This window comes from Tachypleus tridentatus, chromosome 7, assembly GCF_004210375.1.
Source record: "Tachypleus tridentatus isolate NWPU-2018 chromosome 7, ASM421037v1, whole genome shotgun sequence".
Taxonomy (NCBI): domain Eukaryota; kingdom Metazoa; phylum Arthropoda; class Merostomata; order Xiphosura; family Limulidae; genus Tachypleus; species Tachypleus tridentatus.
In genome coordinates this window covers 115,308,932-115,336,904 of record NC_134831.1, presented here as the reverse complement: position 1 = coordinate 115,336,904, position 27,973 = coordinate 115,308,932, and the positions used below count along the sequence as shown (strand labels likewise).

The 27,973-nt window shown below is 31.6% G+C and overlaps 1 protein-coding gene across 2 annotated transcripts in view; it reads left to right on the top strand.

The window, feature by feature from the left end:
* Window positions 1–103: 103 nt before the first annotated feature.
* The window catches only part of LOC143256439 (inositol-trisphosphate 3-kinase homolog), a 50,397-nt gene continuing 22,527 nt past the window's right edge, over window positions 104–27,973 (top strand). Inside the window, exons 1-3 of one of the 2 annotated variants that reach the window (XM_076513675.1) lie at window positions 104–758; window positions 26,609–26,842; window positions 27,843–27,927. In XM_076513675.1, coding sequence (XP_076369790.1) covers window positions 693–758; window positions 26,609–26,842; window positions 27,843–27,927 — 385 coding nt within the window. In that variant the 5' untranslated portion in view covers window positions 104–692. Of the gene's footprint in view, window positions 759–23,391; window positions 24,092–26,608; window positions 26,843–27,842; window positions 27,928–27,973 lie in introns of those variants that run through there. The other variant, XM_076513674.1, reaches the window with a different exon arrangement.

Here is a 27,973-nt window from a genome sequence, read left to right as displayed (position 1 = left end):
AGATGCATAGTAGAGGATCTAAGACTGTCGTAAATTATTCAAATTCATTTGAATGTTATATAAGACAAGTGTACATTCTACTACGTTTCTTTCACTTACAAAATACGATGAATATGTAACCTGTAACACAGGTTATCCATTCTATTTTTGTATAATGCAGACCTGATAAAAACGAAATTAACAATACACTGTCTATGGTTTTAGTTACAACGTTTAAGATTGGTTGTAGCAATATTTAAACTAGGTCCAACGTGCTTTTCGACTAAACATAGGTGCGTGTTTTAATTTTATAAAAGTGAGTCAATAAACCTTTTAAGGCGGGTCCCTTTCTGTTGAGCCGCGTCAGAGCATGACGACACACCACATAAGAACGAGAAGAGTGCGCGCCAACAAAGAGCTTGCCTGTGCGTGAATTGTGGCTCGAGCTAGTGAGTACATGGCACGTGAGCGGCAGATTTTTAACTCTTTACGTTTAAGAATTCCAAACTTGATGAAACAACGGGTTCGGTCGCTTCCATGCATTTCAAAATAATAGATAAATGGTTTTATTCGGTACACCAGAGTCTCAAAATGAAGGAAGTTCCATACGTAAATTTATTGAAATTACATATTTAATTTGTGTTCGTAATAGTTTTGTGTGCTGTGAATTCATCAGCTGAGAATTTTCTCAAAAGACACTGACTAAAATTACCATGGCTACCGTCGTGGGTTTTCCTCCCGTGACTTACAGTACGATGTTTCCTGCGTGTTTTCACCTGGTGAGTATCGATCTGATAAAACATACATGAATTTCGTACCATTCAAGTTTTATTTGTTGAGCGTAAACGTTTAAACATGGATTGACACATTAATAGATGGACTACGTTTCTAAACCATTTAAAACGACTAACAACAAGATAAGGTCTCAACTCTCATGTTATTTAACATTATCTCTTTTAAAATTGTAAACCGAAATAGATTAGTAAACTATAATAAAAAGTTTTAAACGTAATTACCAAAACTAACATTCAACACGTTGTTTGAAATAATCTTAAAATGGCCAAGTAGATGCCTGCTGGTGTTTAATGTAAGACTAGTTTTATATGGACAGAAAAGTATCAAAATAAAAAGTATAGAAAACTCTGAGAAATTTGTTCTAGTTGGGTTTTGATATATCAAGTGAAAATTTTTATAAAAGTTCTGTTTCATTTCTCAATGTTTGTTTTGGTTTATCAAAGTAAAACATTTATAATGGTCCACTATAAAAGTTCTGTTTCATTTCTCAATGTTTGTTTTGGTTTATCAAAGTAAAACATTTATAATGGTCCACTATAAAAGTTCTGTTTCATTTCTCAATGTTTGTTTTGGTTTATCAAAGTAAAACATTTATAATGGTCCACTATAAAAGTTCTGTTTCATTTCTCAATGTATCATTTGGTTTATCAAAGTAAAACATTTATAATGGTCCACTATGAAAGTTCTGTTTCATTTCTCAATGTTTGTTTTGGTTTATCAAAGTAAAACATTTATAATGGTCCACTATAAAAGTTCTGTTTCATTTCTCAATGTATTATTTGGTTTATCAAAGTAAAACATTTATAATGGTCCACTATAAAAGTTCTGTTTCATTTCTCAATGTTTGTTTTGGTTTATCAAAGTAAAATATTTATAATGGTCCACTATAAAAGTTCTGTTTCATTTCTCAATGTTTGTTTTAGTTTATCAAAGTAAAACATTTATAATGGTCCACTATGAAAGTTCTGTTTCATTTCTCAATGTTTGTTTTGGTTTATCAAAGTAAAACATTTATAATGGTCCACTATAAAAGTTATGTTTCATTTCTCAATGTATCATTTGGTTTATCAAAGTAAAACATTTATAATGGTCCACTATAAAAGTTCTGTTTCATTTCTCAATGTTTGTTTTAGTTTATCAAAGTAAAACATTTATAATGGTCCACTATAAAAGTTCTGTTTCATTTCTCAATGTTTGTTTTGGTTTATCAAAGTAAAACATTTATAATGGTCCACTATAAAAGTTCTGTTTCATTTCTCAATGTTTGTTTTGGTTTATCAAAGTAAAACATTTATAATGGTCCACTATAAAAGTTCTGTTTCATTTCTCAATGTTTGTTTTAGTTTATCAAAGTAAAACATTTATAATGGTCCACTATAAAAGTTCTGTTTCATTTCTCAATGTTTGTTTTGGTTTATCAAAGTAAAACATTTATAATGGTCCACTATAAAAGTTCTGTTTCATTTCTCAATGTTTGTTTTGGTTTATCAAAGTAAAACATTTATAATGGTCCACTATAAAAGTTCTGTTTCATTTCTCAATGTTTGTTTTGGTTTATCAAAGTAAAACATTTATAATGGTCCACTATAAAAGTTCTGTTTCATTTCTCAATGTTTGTTTTGGTTTATCAAAGTAAAACATTTATAATGGTCCACTATAAAAGTTCTGTTTCATTTCTCAATGTTTGTTTTAGTTTATCAAAGTAAAACATTTATAATGGTCCACTATAAAAGTTCTGTTTCATTTCTCAATGTTTGTTTTGGTTTATCAAAGTAAAACATTTATAATGGTCCACTATAAAAGTTCTGTTTCATTTCTCAATGTTTGTTTTGGTTTATCAAAGTAAAACATTTATAATGGTCCACTATAAAAGTTCTGTTTCATTTCTCAATGTTTGTTTTGGTTTATCAAAGTAAAACATTTATAATGGTCCACTATAAAAGTTCTGTTTCATTTCTTAATGTATGTTTTGGTTTATCAAAGTAAAACATTTATAATGGTCCACTATTAGCTTTAGCTGCTTTTGAGTTACCAGTTAAAACGGTAATAAAATTTGATATAAATTCTCGAAGTGTTTTGATTTATCAAGGGAAAATGGTTATAAATGTCCGGTATCAGTTCCGGATAGACCTGGCATAGCCAGGTGATTCGGTCGTTCGACTCCCGATCTGAGGGTCGCGGGTTTGAATCCTTCTTACACCAAACATGCTCGCCCTTTCACACGTGAGATATTATTATATAACGGTCTAACCCACTATTCCTTGATAAAAGAGTAGCCCAAGAGTTGGCGGTGGGTGATGATGACAAGCTGTCTTCAATCTAGTCATACACTGCTAAATAAGAGAGGATGGCTAACGCAGGTAGCCCTAGTGTAGCTTTACGCGAAATTCAAAACAAACAGTTCTTGACGTGGTTTCGCAAGCCACCGTCTACTGTACGTGAAACGTGTATCGAGGTGTGGATTATCAGACTGATCTCACCTTCCTTCGCAGGAAGTTTGTTACTATGGAAACTCTGATGTTAGGCATTAATAAGCATAATTCGCCTCAGACTGGAACGGTCAACATTAGTGAATATTATGAGACATAAGACATATAATCATCTGTAAGGTTATGAGACATTAGTAAAGGACGAGTCACTTGTTAGAAAATAAGACACAAATAAAATAAACATCTCATAAGATTATAAGAAATAAGTAAAGAAAGGATCACCCGTAAGGTATTAATATATCAGTTTAAACAGTAACACCAGTAAGAATATAAAACATGAATTAAGAAAGGTTCTCTCTTAACATTATGAGACAAAAAATAAGATACGAGTTAAGAAAACATCATTCGTCAGAGTATGAGACATGAGTTAAGAGAAGACAATTCGTAAGATTATAAGACATGAATTCAGAAAAAATCACTCGTATGGCTATAGAACATACGAAAGACGTATGACCTATTTTTCATATAAAAAGTAGAAACTGAAACCTATTAATATTGAAGATAAACAAAGAAACAAATTGCAGATATTTAACTACATCTGTTACTTTAATCAACACTAAAAAAAATAACAACATTGATGTACAGTGTTATGAGAATATTGATACATGGTGTTATGAGAATATTGATACATGGTGTAATAAGAATATTGATACATGGTGTAATGAGAACATCGATACATGGTGTAATGAGAACATAGATACATGGTGTAATGAGAACATAGATACATGGTGTAATGAGAATATTGATACATGGTGTAATGAGAACATAGATACATGGTGTTATGAGAATATTGATATATGGAGTAATGTGCATATCGATACATGGTGTAATGTGCATATTGATACATGGTGTAATGAGAATATTGATACATGGTGTAATGTGCATATTGATACATGGTGTAATGAGAATATTGATACATGGTGTAATGTGCATATTGATACATGGTGTAATGAGAATATTGATACATGGTGTAATGTGAATATTGATACATGGTGTAATGAGAATATTGATACATAGTGTAATGAGAATATTGATAAACAGTGTAATCAGAATATTGATACATGGTGTAATGAGAAAATAGATACATCATGTAATGAGAATATTGATACATGGTGTAATGTGAATTTTGATACATGGTGTAATGTGAATATTGATACATGGTGTAATGAGAATATTGATACATGGGGTAATGAGAATATTGATACATGGTGTAATGAGAATATTGATACATGGTGTAATGAGAATATAGATACATGGTGTAATGAGAATATTGATATATGGAGTAATGAGAATATTGATGCATGGTGTAATGTGAATATTGATACATGGTGTAATGAGAATATTGATACATGGTGTAATGAGAATATTGATATATGGAGTAATGAGAATATTGATACATGGTGTAATTTGAATATTGATACATGGTGTAATGAGAATATTGATACATGGTGTAATGAGAATATTGATATATGGAGTAATGAGAATATTGATACATGGTGTAATGAGAATATTGATATATGGTGTAATGTGAATATTCATACATGGTGTAATGAGAATATTGATACATGGTGTAATGTGAATATTGATACATGGTGTAATGAGAATATTGATATATGGTGTAATGTGAATATTCATACATGGTGTAATGAGAATATTGATACATGGTGTAATGTGAATATTGATACATGGTGTAATGAGAATATTGATACATGGTGTAATGAGAATATTGATAAACAGTGTAATCAGAATATGGATGGACAGTATAATCAGAATATTAGTGTACAACGTAATCAGAATATGGATGGTCAGTATAATCAGAATATTAGTGTACAATGTAATCAGAATATGGATGAACAGTATAATCAGAATATTAGTGTATAACGTAATCAAAATATGAATGAAGAGTATAATCAGAATATTAGTGTACAACGTAATCAGAATATGGATGGACAGTATAATCAGAATATTAGTGTTCAAAGTAATCAGAATAGGGATGGACAGTATAATCAGAATATTAATGTACAATGTAATCATAATATGGATGGACAGTATAATCAGAATATTAGTGTACAATGTAATCAGAATATGGATGGACAGTATAATCAGAATATTAATGTACAATGAAATTATAATATGGATGGACAGTATAATCAGAATATTGGTGTACAACGTAATCATAGTATGGATGGACAGTATAATCACAATGTAAGTGTACAACGTAATCAGAATATGGATGGACAGTATAATCAGTATATTAATGAACAATGTAATCAGAATATGGATGGACAGTATAATCACAATATTAGTGTACAAAGTAATCAGAATATGGATGGACAGTATAATCACAATATTAGTATACAACGTAATCAGAATATGGATGAACAGTATAATCAGAATATTAGTGTAAACGTAATGAGAATATGGATGAACAGTATAATCACAATATTAGTGTACAACGTAATCAGAATATGGATGGACAGTATAATCAGAATATTAGTGTACAATGTAATCAGAATATATATGGACAGTATAATCAGAATATTAGTGTACAATGTAATCAGAATATGGATGAACAGTATAATTAGAATATGAATCGACAGTATATTCAGAATATCAATGTACAATGTAATCATAGTATGGATGGACAGTATAATCACAATATTAGTGTACAACGTAATCAGAATATGGAAGAACAGTATAATAAGAATATTAGTGTACAACGTAATCAGAATATGGATGGATAGTATAATCACAAGATTAGTATACAACGTAATCAGAATATGGATGAACAATATAATCAGAATATTAGTGTACAACGTAATCAGAATATGGATGGACAGTATAATCAGTATATTAATGTACAATGTAATCAGAATATGGATGGACAGTGTAATCACAATATTAGTGTACAACGTAATCAGAATATGGATGGACAGTATAATCAGAATATTAGTGTACAATGTAATCAGAATATGGATGGACAGTATAATCAGAATATTAGTGTACAACGTAATCAGAATATGGATGGTCAGTATAATCAGAATATTAGTGTACAATATAATCAGAATATGGATGGACAGTATAATCAGAATATTAGTGTACAACGTAATCAGAATATGGATGGACAGTATAATCACAATATTAGTGTACAACGTAATCAGAATATGGATGGACAATATAATCAGAATATTAGTGTACAATGTAATCAGAATATTAAGGTACAATGAAATTATTATATGGATGGACAGTATAATCAGAATATTGGTGTACAACGTAATCATAGTATGGATGGACAGTATAATCACAATGTAAGTGTACAACGTAATCAGAATATCGAAGAACAGTATAATAAGAATATTAGTGTACAACGTAATCAGAATATGGATGGACAGTATAATCAGTATATTAATGAACAATGTAATCAGAATATGGAATGACAGTATAATCACAATATTAGTGTACAAAGTAATCAGAATATGGATGGACAGTATAATCACAATATTAGTATACAACGTAATCAGAATATGGATGAACAGTATAATCAGAATATTAGTGTAAACGTAATGAGAATATGGATGAACAGTATAATCACAATATTAGTGTACAACGTAATCAGAATATGGAAGAACAGTATAATAAGAATGTTAGTATACAACGTAATCAGAATATGGATGAACAATATAATCAGAATATTAGTGTAAACGTAATCAGAATATTGATGAACAGTATAATCACAATATTAGTGTACAACGTAATCAGAAAATGGATGGACAGTATAATCAGAATATTAGTGTGCAATGTAATCAGAATATGGATGGACAGTATAATCACAATATTAGTGTACAACGTAATAAGAATATGGATGGACAGTATAATCAGAATATTAGTGTACAACGTAATCAGAATATGGATAAACAGTATAATCAGAGTATTATTGTACAACGTAATCAAAATATGGATGAACAGTATAGTCAGAATATTAGTGTACAACGTAATCAGAATATGGATGGACAGTATAATCAGAATATTAATATACAATGTAATCAGAATATGAATCGACAGTATAATCAGAATATCAATGTACAATGCAATCATGGTATGGATGGACAGTATAATCACAATATTAGTATACAACGTAATCAGAATATGGAAGAACAGTATAATCACAATATTAGTGTACAACGTAATCAGAATATGGAAGAACAATATAATAAGAATATTAGTGTACAACGTAATCAGAATATGGATGGACAGTATAATCAGAATATCAATGTACAATGTAATCATAGTATGGATGGACAATATAATCACAATATTAGTGTACAACGTAATCAGAATATGGAAGAACAGTATAATAAGAATGTTAATGTACAACGTAATCAGAATATGGATGAAGAGTATAATCACAATATTAATGTACAATGTAATCAGAATATGGATGGACAGTATAATCAGAAAATTAGTGTAAATCGTAATCAGAATATGTATGGACTGTATAATCAGAATATTAGTGTACAACGTAATCAGAATATGGATGGTCTGTATAATGAGAATATTAATGTACAATGTAATCAGAATATGGATGGACAGTATAATCAGAATATTAATGTACAATGAAATCATAATATGGATGGACAGTATAATCAGAATATTGGTGTACAACGTAATCAGAATATGGATGGACAGTATAATCACAATATTAGTGTACAACGTAATCAGAATATCGATGAACAGTATAAACACAATATTAATGTACAACGTAATAAGAATATGGATGGACAGTATAATCAGAATATTAGTGTACAACGTAATCAGAATATGGATAAACAGTATAATCAGAATATTATTGTACAACGTAATCAAAATATGGATGAACAGTATAGTCAGAATATTAGTGTACAACGTAATCAGAATATAGATGGACAGTATAATCAGAATATTAGTATACAATGTAATCAGAATATGAATCGACAGTATAATCAGAATATTAGTATACAACGTAATCAGAATATGAATGAACAGAATAATCACAATATGAGTGAACAACGTAATCAGAATATGGATAAACAGTATTATCAGAATATTAGTGTAAACGTAATCAGAATATTGATGAACAGTATAATCACAATATTAGTGTACAACGTAATCAGAATATGAATCGACAGTATAATTAGAATATCAATGTACAATGTAATCAGAATAAGGATGGACAGTATAATCAGAATATTAATGTACAATGTAATCAGAATATGAATGGACAGTATAATCACAAAATTAGTGTACAAAGTAATCAGAATATGGATGGTCAGTATAATCAGAATATTATTGTAGAACGTAATCAGAATATGGATGGACAGTATAATCAGAATATTAATATACAACGTAATCAGAATATGGATGGACCGTATAATCAGAATATTAGTGTACAATGTAATCAGAAAATGGATGTACAGTATAATCACAAAATTAGTGTACAACGTAATCAGAATATGGATGGACAGTATAATCAGAATATGGATGGACAGTATAATCAGAATATTAGTGTACAATGTAATCAGAATATGGATGGACAGTATAATCACAATATTAGTGTACAACGTAATCAGAATTTGGATGAACAGTATAATCACAATATTAATGTACAATGTAATCAGAATATAGATGGACAGTATAATCACAATATTAGTGTACAACGTAATCAGAATATGGATGGACAGTATAATCAGAATATTAGTGTACAATGTAATCACAATATGGATGGACAGCATAATCAGAATATTAATGTACAATGTAATAAGAATATGGATGGACAGTATAATAACAATATTAGTGTACAACGTAATCACAATATGGATGGACAGTATAATCACAATATTAGTGTACAACGTAATCAGAATAGGTATGGACTGTATAATTAGAATATTAATGTACAATGTAATCATTATATGGATGGACAGTATAATCAGAATATTAGTGTACAACGTAATCAGAATATGGATGGACAGAATATTCAGAATATTAGTGTACAATGTAATCAGAATAAGGATGGACAGTATAATCAAAATATTAGTGTACAATGTAATCAGAATATGGATGGACAGTATAATAAGAATATTAATGTACAACGTAATCAGAATATTAATTACAACGTAATCATAATATGGATGGACAGTATAATCACAATATTAGTGTACAACGTAATCAGAATTTGGATGAACAGTATAATCACAATATTAATGTGCAATGTAATCAGAATATAGATGGACAGTATAATCACAATATTAGTGTACAATGTAATGAGAATATGGATGGACAGTATAATCAGAATATTAATGTACAACGTAATCAGAATATTAATTACAACGTAATCATAATATGGATGTACAGTATAATCAGAATATTAGTCTACAATGTAATCAGAATATGAATCGACAGTATAATTATAATATCAATGTACAATGTAATCATAGTATGGATGGACAGTATAATCACAATATTAGTGTACAACGTAATCAGAATATAGAAGAACAGTATAATAAGAATATTAGTGTACAACGTAATCAGAATATGGATGGACAGTATAATCAGAATATTAATGTACAATGTAATCAGAATATGAATGGATAGTATAATCACAATATTAGTGTACAACGTAATCAGAATAGGTATGGACTGTATAATTAGAATATTAATGTACAATGTAATCATTATATGGATGGACAGTATAATCAGAATATTAGTGTACAACGTAATCAGAATATGGATGCACAAGTATAATCAGAATATTAATGTACGATGTAATAAGAATATGGATGGCCAGTATAATCACAATATTAGTGTACAACGTAATCAGAATATGGATGGACAGTATAATCACAATATTAGTGTACAACGTAATCAGAATAGGGATGGACTGTATAATCAGAATATTAATGTACAATGTAATCAGAATATGGATGGACAGTATAATCACAATATTAGTGTACAACGTAATCAGAATATGGATGAACAGTATAATCACAATATTAATGTACAATGTAATCAGAATATGGATGGACAGTATAATCAGAATATTAGTGTACAATGTAATCAGAATATGGATCGACAGTATAATCACAATATTAGTGTACAACGTAATCAGAATATGGATGAACAGTATAATCACAATATTAATGTACAACGTAATCAGAAAATGGATGAACAGTATAATCACAATATTAATGTACAATGTAATCAGAATATGGATGGACAGTATAATCAGAATATTAGTGTACAACGTAATCAGAAAATGGATGGACAGTATAATCAGAATATTAGTGTGCAATGTAATCAGAATATGGATGGACAGTATAATCACAATATTAGTGTACAACGTAATCAGAATATCGATGAACAGTATAATCACAATATTAGTGTACAACGTAATCAGAATATGGATGGACAGTATAATCAGAATATTAGTGTACAATGTAATCATAATATGGATGGACAGTATAATCAGAATATTAGTGTACAACGTAATCAGAATATGGATGGACAGTATAATCAGAATATTAGTGTACAACGTAATCAGAATAGGAATGGACTGTGTAATCAGAATATTAGTGTACAACGTAATCAGAATATGGATGGACAGTATAATCAGAATATTAGTGTACAACGTAATCAGAATATGGATGGACTGTATAATCAGAATATTAATGTACAATGTAATCATAATATGGATGGACAGTATAATCAGAATATTAGTGTACAACGTAATCAGAATATGGATGGACAGTATAATCAGAATATTAGTGTACAATGTAATCAGAATATCGATGAACAGTATAATCACAATATTAGTGTACAACGTAATTAAAATATGGATGGACAGTATAATCACAATATTAGTGTACAACGTAATCAAAATATGGATGGACAGTAAAATCACAATATTAGTGTACAACGTAATCAGAATATGGATGAACAGTATAATCACAATATTAATGTACAATGTAATTATAATATGGATGGACAGTATAATCACAATATTAGTGTACAACGTAATCAGGATATGGATGAACAGTATAATCACAATATTAATGTACAATGTAATCAGAATATTAGTGTACAATGTAATCAGAATATGGAGGGACAGTATAATCAGAATATTAATGTACAATGTAATCACAATATGGATGGACAGTATAATCAGAATATTAATGTACAATGTAATAAGAATATGGATGGACAGTATAATCAGAATATTAGTGTACAACGTAATGGGAATATGGATGGACAGTATAATCAGAATATTAGTGTAGAATGTAATCAGAATATGGATGGACAGTATAATCACAATATTAGTGTACAACGTAATCAAAATATGGATTGACAGTATAATCAGAATATTAGTGTACAATGTAATCAGAATATTAGTGTACAATGTAATCAGAATATGGAGGGACAGTATAATCAGAATATTAATGTACAATGTAATCACAATATGGATGGACAGTATAATCAGAATATTAATGTACAATGTAATAAGAATATGGATGGACAGTATAATCAGAATATTAGTGTACAACGTAATGGGAATATGGATGGACAGTATAATCAGAATATTAATGTACAACGTAATCAGAATATGGGTGGACAGTATAATCACATTATTAGTGTACAACGTAATCAGAATATGGATGAACAGTATAATCAGAATATTAGTGTACTACGTAATCAGAATATGGATGAACTGTATAATCACAATATTAGTGTACAACGTAATGAGAATATGGATGGACAGTATAATCAGAATATTAGTGTATAATGTAATCAGAATGTGGATGGACAGTGTAATCAGAATATTAATATACAATGTAATTATAATATGGATGGACAGTATAATCACAATATTAGTGTACATCGTAATCAGAATATGGATGGACAGTATAATCAAAATATCAGTGTACAATGTAATCAGAATATTAGTGTACAATCTAATCAGAATATTAGTGTACAATCTAATTAGAATATTAGTGTACAATGCGATCAGGATGTTAGTGTTTAATGTAATCTGAATACTGATACAAGGTGTAATTAGAATATATTTGTTCTGCTTATTCTGTTTTTGGGTGAATTATGCTGGGAAAGAAATAATGACTTTCAATAGTCAGTCGATATTGAGAAGTTCTGAGTAAAACGACTTCCGTTTGTCGTGTAAATGTGGTGTTACGAAAGTTTGTCTCAAATGTAACAGGATTTTTGAAACTTTTATCTCCGACAGGTTTATGGTGAAAGCTGGTGTTGAAATAAATATTACGTAACTGGCCAGTAACATTTTACTGAAAGATAATCGTAGTAATACCTAACTGGCCAGTGACATGTGACTGAAAGATAACTGTAGTAATACCTAACTGGCCAGTAACATGTTACTGAAAGAAAATCGTAGTAATACCTAACTGGCCAGTAACATTTTACTGAAAGATAATCGTAGTAATATCTAACTGGCCAGTAACATTTTACTGAAAGATAATCGTAGTAATACCTAACTGGCCAGTAACATTTTACTGAAAGATAATCGTAGTAGTATTAAACTGGCCAGTAACATTTTACTGAAAGATAATCGTAGTAATATCTAACTGGCCAGTAACATGTTATTGAAAGATAATCGTAGTAATACCTAACTGGCCAGTAACATGTTACTGAAAGGTAATCGTAGTAATATCTAACTGGCCAGTAACATTTTACTGAAAGATAATCGTAGTAATACCTAACTGGCCAGTAACATTTTACTGAAAGATAATCGTAGTAATACCTAACTGGCCAGTAACATTTTACTGAAAGATAATCGTAGTAATACCTAACTGGCCAGTAACATTTTACTGAAAGATAATCGTAGTAGTATTAAACTGGCCAGTAACATTTTACTGAAAGATAATCGTAGTAATATCTAACTGGCCAGTAACATGTTATTGAAAGATAATCGTAGTAATATCTAACTGGCCAGTAACATTTTACTGAAAGATAATCGTAGTAATACCTAACTGGCCAGTAACATTTTACTGAAAGATAATCGTAGTAATATCTAACTGGCCAGTAACATGTTATTGAAAGATAATCGTAGTAATATTAAACTGGCCAGTAACATTTTACTGAAAGATAATCGTAGTAGTATTAAACTGGCCAGTAACATTTTACTGAAAGATAATCGTAGTAATATCTAACTGGCCAGTAACATGTTATTGAAAGATAATCGTAGTAATACCTAACTGGCCAGTAACATTTTACTGAAAGATAATCGTAGTAATACGTAACTGGCCAGTAACATTTTACTGAAAGATAATCGTAGTAATATCTAACTGGCCAGTAACATGTTACTGAAAGATAATCGTAGTAACACCGAACTGGCCAGTAACATTTTACTGAGAGATAATCGTAGTAGTATTAAACTGGCCAGTAACATTTTACTGAAAGATAATCGTAGTAGTATTAAACTGGCCAGTAACATTTTACTGAAAGATAATCGTAGTAATATCTAACTGGCCAGTAACATGTTATTGAAAGATAATCGTAGTAATATCTAACTGGCCAGTAACATTTTACTGAAAGATAATCGTAGTAATATCTAACTGGCCAGTAACATGTTATTGAAAGATAATCGTAGTAACACCGAACTGGCCAGTAACATTTTACTGAGAGATAATCGTAGTAGTATTAAACTGGCCAGTAACATTTTACTGAAAGATAATCGTAGTAATACCTAACTGGCCAGTAACATGTTATTGAAAGATAATCGTAGTAATATCTAACTGGCCAGTAACATTTTACTGAAAGATAATCGTAGTAGTATTAAACTGGCCAGTAACATTTTACTGAAAGATAATCGTAGTAGTATTAAACTGGCCAGTAACATTTTACTGAAAGATAATCGTAGTAATATTAAACTGGCCAGTAACATTTTACTGAAAGATAATCGTAGTAATACCTAACTGGCCAGTAACATGTTACTGAAAGATAATCGTAGTAGTATTAAACTGGCCAGTAACATTTTACTGAAAGATAATCGTAGTAATATTTAACTGGCCAGTAACATGTTACTGAAAGATAATCGTAGTAACACCGAACTGGCCAGTAACATTTTACTGAGAGATAATCGTAGTAGCACCGAACTGGCCAGTAACATGTTATTGAAAGATAATCGTAGTAATACCTAACTGGCCAGTAACATGTTACTGAAAGGTAATCGTAGTAATATCTAACTGGCCAGTAACATTTTACTGAAAGATAATCGTAGTAATACCTAACTGGCCAGTAACATTTTACTGAAAGATAATCGTAGTAATACCTAACTGGCCAGTAACATGTTACTGAAAGATAATCGTAGTAACACCGAACTGGCCAGTAACATTTTACTGAGAGATAATCGTAGTAGCACCGAACTGGCCAGTAACATGTTACTGAAAGATAATCGTAGTAACACCGAACTGGCCAGTAACATGTTACTGAAAGATAATCGTAGTAACACCGAACTGGCCAGTGACATTTTACTGAGAGATAATCGTAGTAGTAAATTACATTTAAAAACTATTGTTCTTTGACCATTAACCATCCACCAAATACACCATTCTTGCAATGAATGAAAGTCAAACACGCAAAGAGAGAAAAACAAAAGAGTATTATTACTCGTTGTTATGAATAGAAAATTAATTAATGTTAGTTTTAAAAATTCAAAACACTACTGAGTGAACATACTAGGTAATAATCAATGTTCGTCTTCTCTGGATACATTTATAAACATTTCAGTCTGCATTATAGTAAATAGAACCATTTTATTAACTATATTTGAACATACACTGTCTGTATTACAGCAAGTGAAAACCGTTTTATTAACCATGTTTAAACTTAGAGAATGTATTACAGTGAATAAAAACCGTTTTATTAACCATGTTTAAACGTACAGAGAATGTATTACAGCGAATAAAAACCGTTTTATTAACCATGTTTAAACTTACAGAGAATGTATTACAGCGAATAAAAACCGTTTTATTAACCATCTTTAAACTTACAGAGAATGTATTACAGCGAATAAAAACCGTTTTATTAACCATCTTTAAACTTACAGAGAATGTATTACAGCGAATAAAAACCGTTTTATTAACCATCTTTAAACTTACAGAGAATGTATTATAGCAAGTAAAAAACATTTTATTAACCATATTCAAACTTACAGAGAATGTATTATAGCAAGTAAAAACCGTTTTATTAACCATGTTTAAACTTACAAAGTCTGTATTAGAGCGAATAAAAACCGTTTTATTAATCATGTATACACTTACAAAGTCTGTATTACAGCGAATAAAAACCGTTTTATTAACAATGTTTAAACTGACACTGTTGTTAGAGCAAATCTTCACAACCTGTTCGATAACTTCTGACTGTTCTTGTGAAAATAATTTAGTTATTTAATATCTGAAAAGTTTTTATATCGAAATTTGCTGACAAACATTCACTAAGCCACAAAATGATAGAGTGCAGCACCTTACTGTTATTTCTTCAGCCCTTGTATTGTCGAAGGGAAATTTATGTAAGTGCTAGAGATAAGATATTATAATGTTGTAAGACCGAAAAGGAAAACAGATAACGAAACGTGTGGAAATGAACGTGTCGTTTACAGGTAGATAAAGGAATGTCTTACAGACTTCACATTTCCCATGGATTTTCCAAATTCTAAATGTGAAATTATTTCCACGAACTTAACTACTAGTATGTGTTCACAAATCTTTCTTTAGTTAGTAGCTGTTTTATTGAGGGAAAGTTATTAATATTCTAGAATATTCTCATTGAAGCCAAAGTTATATCTTGTACAAGCACCAATTAATGTTACAGTTTTTATACTGGGCTTTATCAATATTAGTACTAGACATAAGAGACTCTCTGTATACATCCTCCACGTTATTATAAAATACAAGGATTTAATTGTTTATATATAAAGAAATATAATATAGTTCGGATATATAAAGAAACAAAGGTACGGTAACACACAAAGACAATATCGTACGGAAATACACAGGTACAAAATGGTACGTTAATATACAAAAACAATATGGTACGGTAATACACAGAGACAACACACTACGATAATACATAGAGACAATGTAGTACGGTAATGCACAGAGATAATATAGTACGACAATACACAGATAAATAATAGTACGGTAACACAGAGAGACATTATAGTACGGCAATACACATATACAATAATAGTACGGTAACACACAGGGACAATATAGTACGGCAATACACAGATACAATGATAGTACGGTAACACAGAGAGACATTATAGTACGTCAATACACAGATACAATGATAGTATGGTAACACAGAGAGACATTATAGTACGGCAATACACAGATACAAGAATAGTACGGTAACACATAGGGACAATATAGTATGGCAATACACCGATACAATAATAGTACGGTAATACACAGGGACATTATAGTATGTTAATACTCAGAGACAATATACTACAATAATATACAGAGACAATATACTACAATAATACACAGAGACAATATACTACAGTAATATACAAAGACATTATAGTACGTTAATACACAGAGACAATATACTACAGTAATATACAGAGACAATATACTACGATAATACACAGAGATAATATACTACAATAATATACAGAGATATTATAGTACGTTAATACACAGAGACAATATACTACAATAATACACAGAGACAATATACTACAATAATACACAGAGACAATATACTACAATAACACACAGAGACAATATACTACAATAATACACAGAGACAATATACTACAGTAATATACAGAGAGAATATACTACAGTAATACACAGAGACAATATACTACAATAATACACAGAGACAATATACTACAATAATACACAGAGACATTATAGTACGTTAGTAAAAAGATACAAAACAGTATAGTAATACAAAGAGACAATATAATACAGCAATACAAAGAAATAAAATAGTTCGGTAATATAAAGAGACAAAATAGTTCGGTAATACAATGAGACAAAATAGTATGGTAATACAAAGAGACAAAATACGGTAACACAAAGAGACTATACAATACCGCAATACAAAGAAACAAAATAGAACGGAAATATAAAGGAACAATATAGTATGGTAATACGAAGAGACAATATAGTACGGTAATACACAGAACAATGTAGTACGGTAATACACAGAACAATGTAGTAAGACAATAAAAGAAACAAACTAGGATGGTGATACACAGACGTTGGTGATAGTAAAACCAGTTAATAGATATGTAATATTAGAACACTTTGTGTATTTGTAGTATTAGAATATTTAATATATGTTAATAATTAATATTTTATTAATACGAAACATGTCTGTGTGATTACTGAAACGTATCACAGACGTGTTCTGCTTTACGTGCCAACAATAAAATATTCTAATGATGAAAAAGTTTAATTTGATCTATTAGTTTAAATTATTTTATATACCTTAAAAAGGTTAATCCTGTTGTATTCTTGGTTTATTCATATCTAAAATTATGTGACAAGTAATTGTTGAACGTTTCAGACGTGCTAAGAGCTGCTCAACAGTAACATATGGTTAACCTACATTTTTATTAAGTTACATCACATTCTAAAATGTGAATGTTAGTGTGATTAGTTCTTAACAATTTAGTGTAAAATATCCTGATTGTGAAATAACATTTAACATTAACATTATTTGTTCCTGTTCTCGTGTCATTTCAAAATTAAAAGTTGAACTTTGCTAACGTGCACGGTTTTTCAAACTGGAGATAGACAAACACATAAGATTGTATACAGTGCTGACAGACGTCATGGTTCGTAATATATTAAAGGTATATCTCTATGCTATTGTCTCATCCGATACAAAAATCATATAATCTATAAAACGATATTAGAAACTGTTTCATGTTGGTTTCCACAACACAAACTAAAACTGTATTATTTTCCCCTTTATATTTAAATGAATAAAACCCATACTTCCAACTTCAGTCAAACTTGGTTTATCGTATGTTGCACATTAAAGCCACAAGCGTGACCATATGATATATATATATATACACAGATCTATCGTGTGTTCTATAATATAACCACAAATATCATTATATGAAATATATATACAGTGATTTGTCGTGTATTCGATAATATTATATAAAAGCTGTCCTGATTTCCGCTGATTAGTAAATGTTGTGTTTTATCTGTATTAATGTTTTTCTTTGGTAAGTGAAGTTCGTGTTTATTAAATTCTAACTGTTCTGATGCCCGTTGATAAGGTAATGTTTCTATCAACTGTTTTTCATGTTATACAAATCGAACTGCACCGGTATTCAATTCCTTTTCCCATCAGTTTTAGTCTTATGATATTAACTCCGTATCTATTCAGTTTCCTTCAGTTTGTTAAAAGAACAATAATAACTTCTTCCTATGTCCATGAATAAAAACAAACAGTTTTTCTGGACAGAACGTCACAGTTCTGAAACATAAGCCTGACACTAACAGGAGAAAAATCAGGGAAATTTTATTACTAAATCAAACAATACACAGCTACATCTACATATATCTTTAATCAAACAATACACAGCTACATCTACATATATCTTTAATCAAACAATACACAGCTACATCTACATATATCTTTAATCAAACAATACACAGCTACATCTACATATATCTTTAATCAAACAATACACAGCTACATCTACATATATCTTTAATCAAACAATACACAGCTACATCTACATATATCTTTAATCAAACAATACACAGCTACATCTACATATATCTTTAATTGTTCTTTCCCTACACATTTATAAGCTTATGTAAATATTTTGTATAATACTTTTCATATTGTCGTTTGTATTTATTCATTTTTGTTTGTTTAATCTGTTCCCCTATATATAAAGATTTTGTTAGTTCACACGGTCTGATATGCACATTTATAAATAGCCAATATCAATTCTGTTATTTAAATACTAAAACTCGTGTCCTTGACAATGATCGGTGGTTAAAATATCATACCAGTTCTAAACATAAACCTTTCTTACTGTAAAAACTGTAATTTGTAGTTCTATTCAGTTCTTCCAGAACCATTCCTATTTTAACGAAGTTCAAATCAATTATGTTCTAAAAATATAGATTGACTGCTTCGTGGCCGTATAGTCTACTTCACCAAAATCTCATATCCTGCCTAATCTTCATGTAGAGCTTATAAAAACACCACAGCCGCCTGGTGTGTAAATTAAGCTAGTGAAAGGAACAATAGAAATCACTTAATTGTGTTACTTAATGACTCCTGGTAGTTAGCGATTAATCAAATTCAAACAGTAAACCTTCTATCTTTCCCAACCACATTCTTTCATAGAAGTACTCAGCGACTCTTGGTTCTTTAAAGTTAAAATGACTGCCCATAAAATGAACCAAATACCAGTTTTTAACACTGAAATCCAAGTTTCGATGCATATAGGACATTGTGTTGCTTTGTGCTTAACAACAAACAAAGCTTTAGTGCTTTGTGTTAAACGAAACACGTGTAGGATTTTAAACTGTCTTCTAGCAAACTTTTCCTAAAGTTATTTTCTATTTCTCCATTGATGGAACTGTCCTTATATTAATTTTATTCTGTTAGTAAGGGCCAAGGTCTTAACATTTTTAGTTTAAACACGTGTTCACAAGGTTCAAGATGCCAGTGACCTTTGACATTTCTGATATTTTACATCGACCGTATCATAGTGTGAAATACAACAAAATTGTTCTAGTGATACAAACCCACGCGTTTTCGAACACAAGTAACGTACATTCTTCCATTCAAAACTGTGTTTATTTAAATACATTATTGTGTTTTGAGGTCACATTTTCATTGTGCGTATGTCGATTCTATAAAAAATCAACCCAAGCATGCATCACTCTACATGTTCAATATAAAATATTTTCTCAACCCAAACGAGCCGTTTTTGCATATATATTTCTCAACAAGTGGGTTTCTCGACATCACTGACTCTACATGTTCGTTTTGTTATGAGTTGTTTCTAATATAATTTTTTACAGTTTATTTCCACATTCATCGATTAACCTCACATCTTAAAAATAGCATTTTTACAGTGTATTTCCACATTCATAGATGAACCTCACATCTTAAAAATAACATTTTTACAGCGTATTTTCACATTCATAGATGAACCTCAGATCTTAAAAATAACATTTTTACAGCGTATTTTCACATTCATAGATGAACCTCAGATCTTAAACATACCTACAATTATACAATTTCCACATATATCGATGAATCTCAGGAGATTTTAAAAACACCTACAATTTTACAGTGTATTTCTACATTCCTCGGTTAACCTCACATCTTAAAAATACCAACAATTTTACAGTGTATTTCCACATTCATCGATGAATCTTACATCTTGAAAACACCTACAATTTTACAGTGTATTTCTACATTCCTCGGTTAACCTTAGATACTTAAAAATACCAACAATTGTACAGTGTATTTCTACATTCCTCGGTTAACCTCACATCTTAAAAATAGCATTTTTACAGTGTATTTCCACATTCATAGATGAACCTCACATCTTAAAAATAACATTTTTACAGCGTATTTTCACATTCAGAGATGAACCTCAGATCTTAAACATACCTACAATTATACAATTTCCACATATATCGATGAATCTCAGGAGCTTTTAAAAACACCTACAATTTTACAGTGTATTTCTACATTCCTCGGTTAACCTCACATCTTAAAAATACCAACAATTTTACAGTGTATTTCCACATTCATCGATGAATCTCACATCTTGAAAACACCTACAATTTTACAGTGTATTTCTACATTCCTCGGTTAACCTCAGATACTTAAAAATACCAACAATTGTACAGTGTATTTCCACATTCATCAATGAATCTCACATCTTAAAAACACCTAGAATTTTACAGTGTATTTCTACATTCCTCGGTTAACCTCAGATACTTAAAACTACCAACAATTTTACAGTGTATTTCCACATTCATCAATGAATCTCACATCTTAAAAACACCTAGAATTTTACAGTGTATTTCCACATTCCTCGGTTAACCTCAGATAGTTAAAAATACCAACAATTTTACAGTGTATTTCTACATTCATCAATGAATCTCACATCTTAAAAACACCTACAATTTTACAGTGTATTTCCACATTCCTCGGTTAACCTCAGATACTTTAAAATACCAACAATTTTACAGTGTATTTCTACATTCATCAATGAATCTCACATCTTAAAAACACCTGGAATTTTACAGTGTATTTCCACATTCCTCGGTTAACCTCGGATACTTAAAAATACCAACAATTTTACAGTGTATTTCTACATTCATCAATGAACCTCACATCATAATTATGCCTCTTCCTTTCGATAAATGATAAAAGTTTACAAACGCTACTAAATCTTTGCTTTTACTTGACATTGATTTAAAAGAATGTTATGTCATTATTTTTCCAGATCTTACTACAAATCAATGACGTTTACTTCTTTTAAATCAATGTCAAGAAAAAGCAAAGATTTTGTAGCGTTCGAAAATTTTTAACTGCCGTTTTATATCCATATTTTCCTTCTTTAGCTATTGACTATTAATAAAAATAGTATTGACTGTTGACTATTTCAAGTAAAGTAAATATGGATATAAGTTGGCAGTCAAAACTTTTCACTCTCATTCCTTACAAATGATTTTCAAATGGCTGTTAAAATCTTGTTCGATGTGATTTTAGGGTAACAACAAATATTCTTATAATTTTGAACCGCATCCGACGTTAGGTTTAACGCTTATTTCTTCTCATACTGACGTGTTTTATGACGTCGTTTTGTATGCTTCATGCTATTGGCATTGTGCCAAATCAAGACTATTAACACTAAACACTCGAGTTTCATTCACTTCAACTAGATATTTCCAGATTATAGTTTCGTAACCCTAACTTCAGAACATGTTACCCATAAACAAGGCAAGGAATTTAAACTTAATAAAAGTTGTTTTGGTTTTGATAAAGGATTTTCCATAATTCAACCACAAAAATTTTGAAATAATCATTTCTTTACATCACGTAACGACTGTTTTTACACAATGGAAAAAAAAAATGTTTATTACATCAAGTTATTATTTCAGTCACTAGAGTGAACAATTTTTTATTATTATATCTGGGTTCCAGAACAATCGATAAGACTCTTACGTCGCGATTGGTCTAGAGAAACCTCGGGTTCGCATCCCCGTCACACCAAACAGGCTCGGCCTTTCAGCCGTGGGGGCGATATAATGTTACGGTCAATCCCACTATTCGTTAGTAAAAGAGTAGCCCAAGAGTTGGCGGTGAATGGTGATGACTATCAGCCTTCCATCCAGTCTTACACTGCTAAATTCAGAACGGCTAGTGCAGATAGCCCTTGAGTAGCTCTACGCAAAATTCAAACCAAACAAACTGGAGAATTCTATAGTCAATGATTGTTAACATTTTAAAAGCAACAAAATGTGACCCGATTTCAATGAAAATATTCACATATGTAAAAGTAAATACATAATTAGTGTAAAAACAGTAAATCGTGAAAATCTAGTTACCAGTTTAATATATCGTTATTGTAAAAAACAAACAGTAACTCATAAAAAATATTGGATTAACAGTGTAAAAAGTTTCTGACCAAAACTACGCTGCGCTTCGTAAACCACTAACTTAAGAATTAAACAAGCTGGTGATATGTGCAGTTAGATTATGTCAGCTTCTGATTGGCACACGTCCCCTTGTGTTACACACAACATGTATGTTATGTAAACGTTACAATCGGAACTTAGTCTGTCGTCATATTCGTAGAACACGTTCTCGTGCCATGCACGTGAATTCTTGGAAGTTTAAGATCCAGGGGTAAAAAATATTGATCAAACATGTGGATTTTCCATAAGCTGATTAGTCATTTTGCTTTTTAATTTTACAAGAAACCAATTATTATGGACGATTAATGGGTAAGATCTGACTTTCTTCATTTCTAATGTTTTTTTATACGACAGACGTTATCTACTAGATCTACATACTACTGATGTTGTAAGACGCGTGACGTCAAACACAGGTCAACAAGTTTAGTTAACACGTACTACAACAAATGTCCGCTCTCAAAGCTTGGCAGTGGTTAATCGCGTTTCCACGTGCTGTGTTTAGTAGCCACGTGCAGAAGTAATCGTACTGTTATATTTAGTAGCCACGTGAAAAAGTAATCTTACTGTTGTGTTTAGTAGCCACGTACAGAAGTAATCTTACTGTTGTGTTTAGTAGCAACGTGCAAAAGTAATCCCACTGTTGTGTTTAGTAGCAACGTGCAAAAGTAATCCCACTGTTGTGTTTAGTAGCTGTTTTGGTAACCCGATTACCTTTCAGGTTAGCTCGAGGCAACCAACAATCAGCCCTTCAATAAGAGCGTGTCTTTAACGTCACTGGTGACCTGAAACTTGTATTGGTTCTAGTAACAAGGGGATTTAGAATGCGGAACTGGATAGAAAACTTCAGTTGTTAGGACCAAGTTGATACTGAAGTCATCGAGAAGGAAGCTGTGATAACAGGTGCTTTCAGAGACCTTGTCTTCTTTCTGCAAAAGGACACTTACAAAAGCTTTAGTTCGTGTTAATTGTGAATCGAATGTTAATGTTTTCGTGAGTGGAAGAACAGTAAAAATGATGTGGTCTGAGTGTATCTGTTCACAAGCTCTCTTAGCATCAATTTCTCAGTACGTTTCTCTAATGTCGAAGACATTTAGCGCAATTCTAACGGTAAGTACGGTTTGTAGACGTAAACATGGTGCATCGTTTTCCGACTACATTGCACCTGCATACAAGGGTTCCCATTTCACTTTATGTTTTTTCACTCAGTTCACCCGGTGGGACAAGGGTAAATATAGTGGCTTTCAACCCTGAAATCTGGCGTTCGATTCCCTGAGGTGGACATAGCATTTAGCTCCATGTGAATTCGGTATAAACCGAACAATTACATAGATAGATATATTTTAACATATGGTCACTAATAATATAATTACTAACCACTTAGATAGATATACTTTAAAGTAGGGTCACTAATAATATAATTCTTAAAGACTGAAATATATTTTAACGTATGGTCAGTAATAGTATAATTATTTGTTATTCAGACTAATATTCGTGTCTTTATTATATGTATTATTATTTTTACTATGTTTCGAACATTCTGTGTAGGCCTGGCATGGCTTGATTGTTAAAGAATTGAAGTCGCAATCTGGAAATCGTAGGCTCGAATCTCGTCACTGAGCACGCTTTCCCTTTTCAACCGTGGAGATGTTATAATGTGACGGCTAAACCCATTATTCGTTAGCGAAAGAATAGTCCAAGATCTGAAGGTGGATAGTGTTGATTAGCTGCTTTCACTATAATGTATTATTTCGATATTACGGACGACTAGCGCAGATAGCTCTCTAGTGGCACAGCGTTATGTCTGCGGATTCACACTGCTAGAAACCGGGTTTCGATGCCTGTGGTGGGCAGAGTAGAGATAGCCCTTCGTGTAGCTTTACGCTTATTCACAAACAAACTAACTCCGAGTAGCACCGCGCGAAACTCAGTAAAACAAAGAATCGAACATTTTATGTGCTGTTGTGCAAACATTTCGCTCCTAAAACACTGAAATAAATAAATCACTATTCAGAGTAAAGAGATGGGAAAATCACCAACTGAAAAATCACCAACTGAAACTGGTAAAAGAGAAGTAAAGAGTTGTTGGTGTTGATCGATACATTATAATGGTACCCGCAGCTGAAAGGACAAGCATGCTCGGTAACTGGATTTAGAGAAGTAAAGAGTTGTTGGTGTTGATCGATACATTATAATGGTACCCGCAGCTGAAAGGACAAGCATGCTCGGTAACTGGATTTAGAGAAGTAAAGAGTTGTTGGTGTTGATCGATACATTATAATGGTACCCGCAGCTGAAAGGACAAGCATGCTCGGTAACTGGATTTAAAGAGAAGTAAATTGTTGGTGTTGATCGATACATTATAATGGTACCCGCAGCTGAAAGGACAAGCATGCTCGGTAACTGGATTTAGAGAAGTAAAGAGTTGTTGGTGTTGATCGATACATTATAATGGTACCCGCAGCTGAAAGGACAAGCATGCTCGGTAACTGGATTTAGAGAAGTAAAGAGTTGTTGGTGTTGATCGATACATTATAATGGTACCCGCAGCTGAAAGGACAAGCATGCTCGGTAACTGGATTTAAAGAGAAGTAAAGAGTTGTTGGTGTTGATCGATACATTATAATGGTACCCGCAGCTGAAAGGACAAGCATGCTCGGTAACTGGATTTAAATCCCCGACCTGCAGACTGTGAGTCGAGCTTCCTGACCCCAAGGCCATGCTAGGGCTCGATCAGACCCGATGTGGCATATTCTATACGAAGTGTTCGTGTAACTCAACCCTGCTGATTAAAAGTGTCATATTTAATTAAACTATCTGAATGGCTACTCCACATACGGTTCAAACAATCACGTTGGAAACCCGGATGTTAAAAAATAGTCAGCCGTGACTCGCGACTAGTGACCATTAAGAGAGAGAACAAGTAAGTTACTTTTAATTGAGCGTATCATGGTTCGAACCTTACGTCTAACCTAACCAGAGAGGCATTGGCTATCTGTGTTGTAGGACTCTGGGTTTCGAAGCTGACGAGCCGTGTTTGAATTCGTGAAATAACACAGTATATTTCTTATACTTTAAACTCCCGGTGTGTTGTAAGAGTGACGGTCAGTTCCGTCGCGTAGATGGTGACTGGCATGGCAGAGTGCTGCTAATTAACCAGCTGTCTTATCTCTGGTTAATAGTTGAAAATTAATGATAGCCTTCCAAACTGTGTCATAAATAGAAATAGAAAATAGTTATTGTCATTCTATATTTTAGTTATTTCATCATATGTTCCTATAAAAAAAACACTTCTAATACGATTCTTATAGGTAATCCAAATAAAGTAACCGTATTATTGATGAACCAGGAAGAAACCAATACATTGTAGTTGTGCTAAAACCAGTTTTCATCCCAATTGTGTGTGAGTTCGAGTCCAGTTTATAGTTTTACTGTAATGCTATGAGTAAACAACTAAATTACTGCTAAAAATGGATTCCAATCACAGCAAATAAGTGAAATAGTGTTGTGAAATTATAACAAGAGATACTGTTTCAACAACCTAGAAAAGCATGTGTTTGATCTAATTATATCATGACATTCAGTCTGAAAATAACGTGGTTCTCTATTTAAAACCCTTTTTTACAGGTTACAGCCAACGGAAAAGCTAAAGCGGTGGAACTGACCATCAAACAAAACGAAGGTTCACAGTCTGAGAAGAAAGATGTCAAGAAGGGATGGAGATATATTACCCAGAGAACCTTCGGACATAAAATAAGGCTTAGTGGAAGTTCTCACACTGGTGTACAGTCTTTAGAGAAGAGACATTCGGTTAGGAACATTGATCTCGAAGATCTGACTCTATTACAGGTCCTAGCTGTGGTAAGTACTGTTTTAATTACGGATCCTATCTGTGGTAGGTACTGGTTTAATTACAGGTCCTAGCTGTGGTAAGTACTGTTTTAATTACGGATCCTATCTGACGTAAGTACTGTTTTAATTACAGATCCTAGCTGTGGTAGGTACTGTTTTAATTACAGGTCCTATCTGTGGTAAGCACTGTTTTAATTACAGATCCTAGCTGTAGTAGGTACTGTTTTAATTACAGATCCTATCTGTGGTAAGCACTGTTTTAATTACGGATCCTATCTGTGGTAAGTACTGTTTTAATTACAGATCGTAGCTGTGGTAAGTACTGTTTTAATTACGGATCCTAGCTGTAGTAGGTACTGTTTTAATTACAGATCCTACCTGTGGTAAGCACTGTTTTAATTACGGATCCTATCTGTGGTAAGTACTGTTTTAATTACAGATCCTAGCTGTGGTAAGTACTGTTTTAATTACAGATCGTAGCTGTGGTAAGTACTGTTTTAATTACGGATCCTATCTGTAGTAAGCACTGTTTAAATTACGGATCCTATCTGTGGTAAGCACTGTTTTAATTACGGATCCTCTGTGGTAAGCACTGTTTCAATTACGGATCCTATCTGTGGTAAGTACTGTTTTAATTACAGATCCTAGCTGTGGTAAGTACTGTTTTAATTAAAGCTAAAGTAATATTCTAATGTCACAAAAATATATTAATTTACCGTGAAACACGCTGCAAAACGTCGGTAAATTTAGAAATAAAGTAGAAATTACGACCCAATATATAAACCAAAGCAACGGATGTTAAAACTCGTTTATTACTTGAGAAAAGTGATTTTCTCTTACAACACGTCCGTCATTTACATGTATAGTTTTGTACTGTATGAAATCATTCATATTGAATCACAAGACAAAGGTATAATTATCTCCAAACCATCTTAAACAAAACTGAAAATCTTAAAGCGAAAATATAGCCTACATGATGTTTTAATCTCGCTCTTTATTGTTTGTGCAGAAAGCCCTAGAACTTAGTGCCCCTGCTAGTGATGTATTACTCCGCAACAGAAGAAAGAATTGGATACAACTCTCTGGTCATGAAGGTAAGTCAGATTTTTAATTAAAACTCTCCAGGTTTTCATTTATGAC